The sequence below is a fragment of the Vicia villosa genome, linkage group LG6 (assembly GCF_029867415.1).
Source record: "Vicia villosa cultivar HV-30 ecotype Madison, WI linkage group LG6, Vvil1.0, whole genome shotgun sequence".
Classification (NCBI taxonomy): Eukaryota; Viridiplantae; Streptophyta; class Magnoliopsida; order Fabales; family Fabaceae; genus Vicia; species Vicia villosa.
Window position 1 is genome coordinate 148165120 of NC_081185.1, and position 11303 is coordinate 148176422.

Sequence of the window (11303 nt, forward strand, 5' to 3'; positions counted from 1 at the left end):
ACTCTTCCAATTACGTTTTTAATGCTCCTCTAATCTCTCCTCTCTTTTGCTCTTGTTTTTTTTTCATTTTCTCTAATCTTTCACTCCTCTTTTTTTCTATTTCATTATAATTGTTTTCTATGATATTGTTTAATGCTACTATTTTATGTTTTTTATTCCACTTTTATCTAATTAGGGGTGAGAATAGGTTAGGTTAGGCTAAGCTTTATAAGGCCTGAGCCAGGCCTACGATAAACTTACAAGGCCCGAGTCTGGCCTATGTCCTACTATAGGCTCTTTTTTTCAACCTGGTCTAGTCTTTTTAAAAGTCTGGGCTAACTTGAAAGCCTATTTAAAAGTCTCTTTCTCATTAAGATTTTCAATTAATTCGTATTACTTAAGAAGCCTTATAAATCGGCCTATATATGAATATTTAGGTCGGTCTATTTAACATTTTTTCTAATATATATACATATATAGACCAACCTATTTAACATTTTTTTCTAATATATATTCATATATATGCCAACATATTTAGACTATTTTTAATATATATGAAAATATAGGCCGACCTATAAGGCTTCATAGGTTTTTTTAATAGCCTTCATATGTAATTAAATAGGCTTTAAAAAAACCTAAGTCTAACCTTTTTATCAAATAGGCCTGACCTGACATGACCTTAAATAGGCTAGGCTATACGCTCTTCTAGGTTGGTCTAGGATATTCCCACACTTATATCTAATCTTATTTATGTATATTAAATTGAAAGTTGTAGTCCAAATATGATGAGTTTTGTTATTATTTTATAACACATAAATGATTAAATACAAAGTTAGGTTGTCATCTATATATGTATGTAGGGGTCAATAATTTTTTTAAAAAACCGAACCAACCCAAAACGCATTGGTTTGGTTTTGTTTGATTTTATTACTAAAAGTCAACGAAACCAAATCAAACCTCACACTTTTTTCTCTTGTTGTTCGGATGATTTTTTTTACGAAAAAACTGTCCAAATCCCACCGCGAACACCAGGATATTTAAGAATATTTTCTCTCACGCAAAACTCGGTTACAAAATTCCTTAAATGAAATTTTTCTCTTGTTTTTTATAAGTTTTAGTCGTATTTGTTACTTGTTATTATAACTAAAAATTACGTTAACTTTTAAAGCGAATAAAAATAAATAAATAAATAAATAAATAAATAAATAAATAATGGTAATAATGGTAATAATTATTTTTTGAGCAAAACTCTCCTAATATTTCTTAATTTATTTTAGTTTTTTTTTTCTACTTTGTGAAATTTATAACTCATACTTGAATCACAACATTAAAATGAGCTCAATACACAGCAAAACCATAATCAAGTACATGAATCATCTTCCTCTAAGTATTTGTGTTTCTAATGCGATAGAGACTTTAAGGTAAGCATGAAACCATATGGAGAAGCTGGTGCCACGAGGCATAATTTAATGATCCCTTAGAATATGAAATGGCATAATAAGATAAAGATGGCCTCATCATTAGGTACCAATCTCTTATTAGTTGTTGGTTGTGATAATACCTACAAACAGTTGCAACATGCTATGACAGAGACAGTTGGAATTTCTGTCATTTTTTAGGTTAAATCTCTTTCCTCTCTTGTCTCTATATGCCAACCTAGTTTGTAACTCTTTGGAGGGATGTTTGACACTTTTTCTATATACAGATTAGTAGTTTTTTCTTTAGCACTAATTCCTCTCAAAAAGTGTATGTCAGGAATGTGTGTCAGAGTCAGACACAAACACGACACCGACATTTATGATTACGATCAACTTATTTATTTTTTAAATTATTATAAGTGTGACGTATCAATGTCGGTGTTCTGTCTTGTGTCTGAGTCTGTCTGTAATTCATAAATACCACTACTACAAGTTGTTTGTTCTTTTAACATCTGAAATTGGTGATTTTTGGTGAACATGCTTAACTATTCCATTTTGGAATTAGCCACTTCCAAGTATGAATATTTTTTCTTGTAACATAATCAATGACAGATGCTACTTCATATTCATATACAACTAAATCAACAAAAGCAATTTTCCCAAGAAGCTGAAAATAATACAATATCCACCTACAAAAAAAGTACTAAAAAACAGCACACTTTCTTTCATGGATGCTTCACAATTACAACAGCACACTTTGCATGTATGGCACAATAGTCACTAACACTTCCAACTAAAGCCCTGCAAATTCCCAAGATGAAGTTCATTTTTATCTCATCATTATGAATCCTTAATTAAAGAAATAGAAGATAAAGAAGTTTGAAGAATTAGTTGAAATACCTCTTAAAGAATCCATAACTATGAGTTCCCATAACCAAAGTATCCACCTCAAATTTCTTAACTGCTCTACATATCACATCCTTGGCATCTCCACTTCCAACTACTCTCTCCATTTTGATCTGCACAAACCTATTGTCAGCACTCAGCACAGCACATGCAAACATAATAAAAGAGTTTGACGAATCACGGTAAGTTTCCGCGATATAGTCAAAACCTAATGCTACTATGAATCTGTTGTATCATAGTAGCATTAGGTTTTGACATATCTTAGATAAAAAAAAAAACTCCTACATCAGTTGAATGCAGTTTCTTGCAAATATCTCCAACTCTTTCCATTACTGACTCAACCAAACCAATGCAATACTTTTCCATATCCGAAATAACATCATTGTAAAATACATACCCTATAAACATGAAATCAATCACAATAATAAAATTAGTCAAAATAATGAAAGAAACTCATAAATTTTACCTCAAACAACACAAACAAGTTCTATAACTAGAATCATAAGAGAGTAAAAACTAACCTGTTGCAATGAAAGATTGTATAGCAGGAGTTGGCTTGACATATAGTAAAACTAGTTTAACATTTGAAGTCTCAGGAATAAGATTAGTGATGCACCAGTAAAGTGCAAACATACTTTCCTTGCTCTCATCCACAGCCACCAAAATCCTTCGCTCCATTGTTAATCTATGTACTCAATTTTTCTATTGTTTGTCATGTTTTTGAGGATCTGAATCGTTGATAATGAAGGTGAATGAGATTGGATAATACATAGAAACCAATAATGTTTCCGGTAACAGTAGGGTTTGAGATTAAACAATGTTTGTTACTCTCAACAATTTTAAACAAAGAAAACAACACAAGTTGTTATTAATAGAATTCATTGTTTATGCATTTATGATCCTAACTGTATATGAACTACTCAAATGATGACGGAACTGCCAACTACTACACTGATCGGTTATAAAATCATTTCAACCGTACAATGAATTTTCAAGAGGGTTAGTAGTTTTTTTTTTCCAACAATGATATATAAACACTCTATACTAGTGGGTTAACTACTTTTAGATACAATTTAGTAAAATGGAGTATATATTTTGTAATTAAATTAGTATTTATGTGTGAAAATGTTTTTTAACCTGAAGTTACTAATATTGAAGTTGTATTAAAATCTTATATTGTTCAAGTTTTGGAGATGTTAGATGTTGAAAATTTTTGATATTTTGAGGTTAAAAGAGTGTCTCGAGTTAGACTCATGCATATGGAGTAAGAAAGATCTAAAGGAGACTTTGAAGAAAATATTTGAGGGTTGATTCACGATCAGGCATTTCTAATTAATTAACGTGTTGGAGATGATAGATAGATCTTTCACTCTGCTTCAGTCATGAAGATACATATGTTAACACTCTTGACGCTCAAGACACTATGACTTGTAAGTGGGAGATTTTTATGTTAGAACTATATGTACCTAGAGTTTCTAAGACTCCAGAACCTTTTTGTTCGCTAGAGTCGTCTCCAAAAACATGGGTTAGAGACTCCCTTAAAGTATGATATGACGGTTCTTTGAGTCAAAGGGTTACATGGTTAACCAAATCATGTGAACCAACCTTATTTTATAGTTTGTTTTGTAAATCAAATGCGAAATATTCTTTTTAGTTCCATATCGTTGATTTTGAGTCCAGTTTGATCCCTTAACTTTTAAAAATACCGTGTTAATCCCTTAACTTTTCAAAATATATCATATTAGTCATTTTCATCTAATTGATTAGTCAAAATCGACGAAATAATTTATGTGGTGCTGATGTGGGATGCCAACTAGATACCGATTTTTTTTGTCTCTAAATATGTCACCACTAAATTTGTTTGTGGCATTTCATCAAACACAATTCACTCATTGTGTTTTTCTTAGTAAATCTACAATGCGTTTTTCTAGGTTTCAATAGAGGATTACCCCAAGCACCCATAAATTTTACAATTCACTTTATCTTTGTTCGTGTCAACATGAGACATATTTACCATCTTTAATTTATAGCACAGATGCTATGGTGATGTATATCAAGCCGAAGACGGTTGAAACTCCAACAAAATTTCAAGAGCTTAAAGATGAGGAATACAAATGGCTAACATTGCACGCACAGATCCAACTATAGCAATACAATACAGAAGCTTCAAGTGAGCATCCTCCTTAAATAAGGTACAATAAGTAATCTACAACATATTAAAAGCTAGAAAAAAAATTGAAAATTGTTGGAACAAGAAAACCACAAGAGTGGTAATTTTTAATGAGTGCGAGATTATTGAGGGTGAAAATGATAGACTATTTATTAATGAGATACTAAAAAAAACAGAAATAACTACTATTGTAATCGGTTACGTAACCGCAATAACCGATTATTGAATGATATTGTTTCTCCTGTAACCGTTATAGTCAGAGTGTAACCGGTTACTAAAAAATTGTGTGAGTTGTAATCGGTTACAACCCTGCAATAACCGGTTGCCTGCACTTGAATTATGTTTTTCGCTTAACACACCACCTTAAATCATATGCTTCTTCAATCTCTTGAATACTTCAATCGACACTCATTTGGTCGATAAATCGGTTACTTGGTCTTCACTTCTAAAATACTCTAACATCAATCTTCATTTACTAACAAGCTCTCTCAAGTAGTGAAACCTCGTCTCAATATATTTGTTGCTCCCGTGAGCGTTAGAACATCTCCTTCTCCGCTGCCCAACCCCTTCAACAGATTCTTCGACAATACGGGTTGACACGCACGCAACGAAGTTGCAATATACTCGACCTCACAGGAAGAGAGTTCCACTACCGGTTCCTTCTTCGAACATCATCATATTGGTGTTTCTCCGGACATAAATATGTATCCATCTATGGAATTTCTATCTTTATCTCCACACCAGTTGGAATCGGTATATCCAAATAAACTATAATTTCTACACTTTTCCGTTGGGGGAAACAAAATTCTGCAACCAATAGAACCTTTGACGTATCTTAGAATCCTCTTGACTGATGTCAAGTAAGACATCTTCGGTCTCTCCATGAATCTGCTCACAATTCTGACACTAAAGGCGAAATCCGGTCTCGTAATACACAAGTAACGTAAGGATTCAATCAGTCTCTGATATTGAGTTGGATTAGCATCCTTCTCTTGCTCATTCTTTGGCAGTTGCAGCCTTGGTTCAGTTGGAGTAATGGCAATGTTACAATGCTTCATTTCAAACTTCTTTAAAATTTCAAGTGGATACCTTCTTTGGTGTATGAAAAGTCTTTTTTTAGACTTGTGAAACTCAATGTCAAAGAAGTATGTCAAGAAACCCAGGGTGGTTATTTTAAATTCCTTAATAAGCTCACCTTTGAACTTAGAAATTCACCTTTCATCACTTCTCATAATCAACAAATCATCCATGTAGAGACAATGAATTATCAACCTTTCATTTTCATTCTTCTTCACATACACTCTATGTTCAGATACACATTTGTTGAAGCATGTCTCTTTTAAGAAACCATATATCCTCATGTTCCAAGCTCTTGGAGCTTTTTAAAATCCGTACAACCCCTTTTTCAATCTATAGAACTTTGACTCTTGGTTTTTGACAACAAAACTAGGGGTTGTTATATATACCTCCTCTTCAAGCGGTCTGTTTAAAAATGCAGATTTGGTGTCCATTTGATAAATGGATCAATTTTTGTTGTTTTCAATCCTAACAACCAATCGAATGATCTCAATCCTTGCTACCGGTGTGAATACTTCCTCAAAGTCTATTCCCTCATTTTTGAAAAATACCTTAGCTACCAATCTACCTTTGAGCTTCACAACCTCTCCTTTAGGATTTGCTTTAACCTTGTACATTCATTTCACACTTATAGGCTTTTTCCCTTGAGGGAAATCAACTAGCTGCTAAGTCTTGTTCTTCTCAATCGAATCCAAATCCTCCTTCATAACACAAATTCATTTTGGATCACTCAAAACCTCTTTGCCTTGTTGATCTTCTCATAATCTCTTTAGTTTGGGCTTCGTCGGGGGATGTTTCTGCACTTTCAAACATTGTAGGAACCATTTTTTCAATGTTGTAATTGATTACAGCCTGTTGGTAACCAGGTATAGGTCGTTGCAAATCTTTTATTCCTTCAAAAAAGAGGTCTCCAGTGATCATGTTCCTTTTGTTTTTTACATCAAACAACTTGTAATCACTGGTAGAGTGATACCTTACGAGTATCATATACTCTCCCTTGTTATCAAGCTTATTTCCAAGTTGATTTGGCACGTGTCGATATGACACCGAATCAAACACTCTCAAGTGACTCATTTTTTGTTTGAATCCGGACCATGATTTCTCCGATGTTATATTTTCCAGCTTCTTTGTGGGACATTTATTCAGTAAATAAGTGGTTGTGGAGACGTTTCTCCCAAATTCTTCCGACAAGTTCTTTACCCTTAGCATGATCTTTACCATGTTCATGATAAAGCGATTTTTTTATTTTGGCAACACTTATTTGTTGCAGTGTATAAGGTGGAACTATCTCATAAACAATACCCTCTTGATCACAAAACTTCCCAACACCATTTGAGACATATTCGCCTCCACCATCTATTTTGAGATATTTGATTTCGTGACCGTTTTGCCTTTTAACCATGGACTTGAACTTTTTGAACGCCTCTAGTACCTCAACATTTCTATTGATTAGTTACGTCCATAGTTTTCTACTATGATCATCAATGAATATCACAAAATATCTATTGACACCAATAGAATCAACTTGCATCGGTCCACACACATTCGAATACACCACCTCAAGATGACACTTGGTTCTACAACCTGCATCTTTGCGGAATTGTCCCTTATGTTTCTTTGCTTGCTCACTTTCTTCACAAATTGTAGATGGTATGTTGATCAATGGCAGCCCTGTTACCATCTTGTTCTTTTATATGGTGTAGAGATCTCAGAAATCAAGATGCACAAGCCTATAGTGACATATCCAATATTCTTTACTAGTTGTTGTAGCAAGACACCTATGTTTCATAACCTTCAATTCAACCATGAAATTTTTGTTTTGAGCCATAGGAGCCTTTAGGACAAAAAATCTATTTGTGTCCATAATGCGTAGCGCCTTATTTTCCATATGAATCTTGTAATCCTTATCAAGAAATTGGCTAATACATAGAAGGTTACACTTGATTTTGAGAATATACAACACATCATTTATCAAATAATGTTCTCATCCCTTCTATTGATTTATATGTCATTGATCCCTTCCACTGCTAGAGTGGTATCATCCGTGAACTTTACCTTGTTCTTCATGAAAGAATTGATTGTAACAAACCAATATTTTCATATTGTCATGTGTGTTGAACATCCGGAGTTTAAATACCATTTACTACTACTCTATATAGCCTCTTTCGTAGTCACCATGGCATTTTTTCTAGTGGTAACCGGTTATAGCGTAAAGGTAATTGGTTAGAGACTTCTCTGGCAGCCTATTGTAACTTATTACAATTGTCTAGTAACCTTCTATTGGTGCATTCTCCTTCATTAATCATCACAAATATTGTGTTTTCATCATTATACTCTTTTCTTGAAACTCTAGCTTCATCTTCTTGAGTTTCTTTCTTGTTTGCAATGAAATCTCTTGTAAAATGATCAAACTTTTGACAATTATAGCATTGAACAATGCTTTTGTCACCTATCTTTGTTCCTTCTATTCCTCTAACATTTCCATATCTAGAGTTGTATGATACCTTGGCCATATTTCCACTGTTCTCACCCTTTTGGAAGTTGAATATTAGGAATTTCTTCCACCAAAATTCTGAAAGTTCCCTCTACCTTTGTTCATGGCCCCTGTGGAGACGATGGGACTATTGAACGGCATTAGATCCCTCTCAAAAAGAATTACTTTTGCTTGCTACTTTTCACCAATAACAGTAATTTTCCCTCTGCACATGTTGCTCAAACTGCTGGAACATTGTTGCATCGCCATCTTGGCTTTTTGATTTGGGTGTCGCTTATCATATCAGCAACGACTTACAAAATCTTTCTATTAATGGAGAATATAATGGCAACGATCATCTTCAAGTCGCAAACGGTAATTCTCGTCCCATTTCACATGTTGGCTCAATATCCATCTCCACTCCCATCTCTTCACCCCCTCCATTTATTCAATGTTTTATTTGTTCCTCATGTCACACAAAATCTTATCTCAGTTAATCAATCATGTCAAACTAATAAAGTTTTTATTGAATTTTTTTCCTTTGCATTTCGAGATGAAGGATCTACGCACGGGGGAGATGCTTTTGCACGGCTTGAATGAATACAATATCTACAAGCTCACTCCATGTCAACCTCTCACATGCCTAGCCCAAACCACAACCACCCTACAACTATGGCACCAATGTCTTGGACATCCAGCATCATCAACTCTTATCCATGCACTCAAAACCAACAACATTTCTTTCATTGGGTCCTCGGATAAATGTCTTGAATGTCTTTCCAATAAGAGTCATAAGCTCCTTTTTCTAAGTCTTCAATTACTAGAAGTTATCCCCTACAAATTGTATACTCTGATGTTTAAGGCATGGCTCCCGTTTATTCAATTGAATTTTTTTTTGTTATTATGTCATTTTATTAGACCATATTTCTAAATATGTATGGCTATATCCCATTAAATTCAAATATGATGTTGCACTAATATTTCCCACCTTTAAAAGTTTAGTTGAAAACCAATTCAACACCAAAATTAAAACCATGTAATCTGACAATGGAGGTGAGTCTATAAAACTTTGAGCCTACCTCCAAAATCATGGCATATCACGCATAAACACTCCTACCTTCACCCCTAAGCACACAGCTTATATGAACAAAGGCATTGTCATCTCACCTAAACTGATTGTTGCATCATTAAGCACGCCACTTTCCCCCACAATTTATTAGGATTGGTTGAAAATATGCATGTTGAAGAAGTCCCACATTTTTTTAGTTTTATGAATGAAAAGGGAATATACGACTATACATAGGATACAAGTTCTTTGAATTCCCACATCGCTTAGTTTTGTGAAGGAAAAGGGAGTCCAATGCTTTATATAGATTTTATTCAAAACTTATTTTGAACACTTTTCACTCCTTGTATCTAATTTATTAGATAATGCAGTTATTTGATTATTCAAGATTATTTTATTTAGATTTGTATTTTGTAATATTTTGTTGTGTGTGATTTCTATATTTAGAATTTGAATTTAAAAAATAAACTTGTGAAATTATGATATTTTGAAATTTTGTAGATGTCGTGATTTTTTTAAAAACGAGACATTTTATTCGACTGATTTAATAACTATATATTTATCATTATAGAGACCAGTTTATTCAACTGAGATATCTGGTTTCATCTGATTTAGTCTTATGGTTCAACCAATGAATTTGTGACACAGTATCCTCACAAGTTTGATGATTGGTCTTTTTAAAATAATGGTGGAAAGTATTTTTCCACTTTCACACAACACCTATAAACTTGAAACCAATACACTCATTGAAGCCACACATACTCTCTTAACCTCTTTTACTCCCATTTCTCCTGCCCCACCTTCCATACTCGAACAACCTACACCAACCGTGCCACCGTCTACCTCACCTTTGTCTAACCTAACCCCTCTTGAACTACCACAACACGAACAACCTTCACACCAACCACATGAGCACACATTGTCTACTTTTGAATCCAATGTTGATGCATCTCTCCCGGAACCCTTTGCTGAAAATCATTCCATGATTACTCGTGGAAAAGTTGGAATTTTCAAACCAAAGAAATTATTCTCAATCACCAAATATCTATTACCGCCATCGATCGTGATAACATGTGTCACAGAAGCTCTCAAGCATAGCGAATGGAAGCAATCCATGTCCGACGAATTTACTATTCTAATGAATAACGGGTACATGGTCTATAGTCCCTTCTCAACCCAATTTCAATATAATTGAAAAAAATGGGTGTTTCGGCTGAAGAGAAATCATGATGGCTCTATTTATCTATACAAAGCACAGTTAGATGCTAAAGATTTTCATCAACATCCTACTATTGATTACAAGGACACATTTAGTCATGTCATCAAGCCTAAAACAATCAAGTTGGTGTTATGCATAATATTGTCCAATAGTTGGTGTCTCGTGCAAATGTATGTCAACAATGCCTTTCAAAATGGAACTCTCAATGAAGAAGTTTACATGGTGCAACCCTTAGGTTTCATTCATCAATCTCATCCTAATTATGTTCGTAAACTTCACAAGTCTCTATATGGTTTCAAGCACCTCGTGCATGGTATAATGAATTATACTCATTTGTGGGCAGTTATGCCTTCATCAAATCAAAATATGACTCATCCTTATTCATTTACACCTTCTCTCTCAAGTCATGCTTAAAGAAAAAACTTCATAGAGTTTCGATTGTGAGTTCTAATTAGGAGTTGTGTGAAATTCTTCTAATAACCAATCATCTTCAACCTTGAGCCAAAAAACTCATTGTTGTGGTACTTAACTCTAAGTGTGAGTGATAGTTGCAAGGTACATTAGGGAATCGAATGTATTTTGTGAAGCTTTTTGGGTGTATCATATTGAAGAATCGGTTTACGATTATAGTGTGCCAAGAGTGTTCTTCTCCAAGGATATATCGATAGTGTCGAGTGAAGATCGTTGCGAATGAAGTTTTAGAGTTTCTAAGATCATTTAGTAGAACCAAGGCTCGGACAAAGGAAATCATAAAGGGTTGAGTGACGATTTTTGCATATAAAATCTTAAAGCAAACTTTGGTTCAGGGAAGGTGACTAGATTAAGATCGAGTGAAGATCTTATAGATCTAGTAGTTTTTAGTGTTCTACTTACGATGTAAAGGAAATCTAGATTCGTACATTCGTTTGCAAAGCATTTTGGTTTGAACTGTTTAGTTTTGTCTTGATTTCTTGTTGTATCAAGCGCTTGTATTAATTTGTAAAATAGTGGAAGGT

The 11303-nt window shown here is 33.9% G+C and overlaps 1 protein-coding gene across 1 annotated transcript; it reads right to left on the minus strand.

Moving 5' to 3' along the window:
- Positions 1 to 1503: 1503 nt before the first annotated feature.
- LOC131612703 (universal stress protein PHOS32-like) lies at positions 1504 to 3274 on the minus strand. Its single transcript, XM_058884467.1, has 4 exons — positions 2825 to 3274; positions 2589 to 2701; positions 2298 to 2416; positions 1504 to 2198 (listed from the first exon to the last, which is right to left on the minus strand). The coding sequence occupies exons 1-4, from the start codon at positions 2979 to 2981 to the stop codon at positions 2123 to 2125; spliced, it is 465 nt and encodes a 154-aa protein (XP_058740450.1). The 5' UTR covers positions 2982 to 3274; the 3' UTR covers positions 1504 to 2122.
- Positions 3275 to 11303: the final 8029 nt, after the last annotated feature.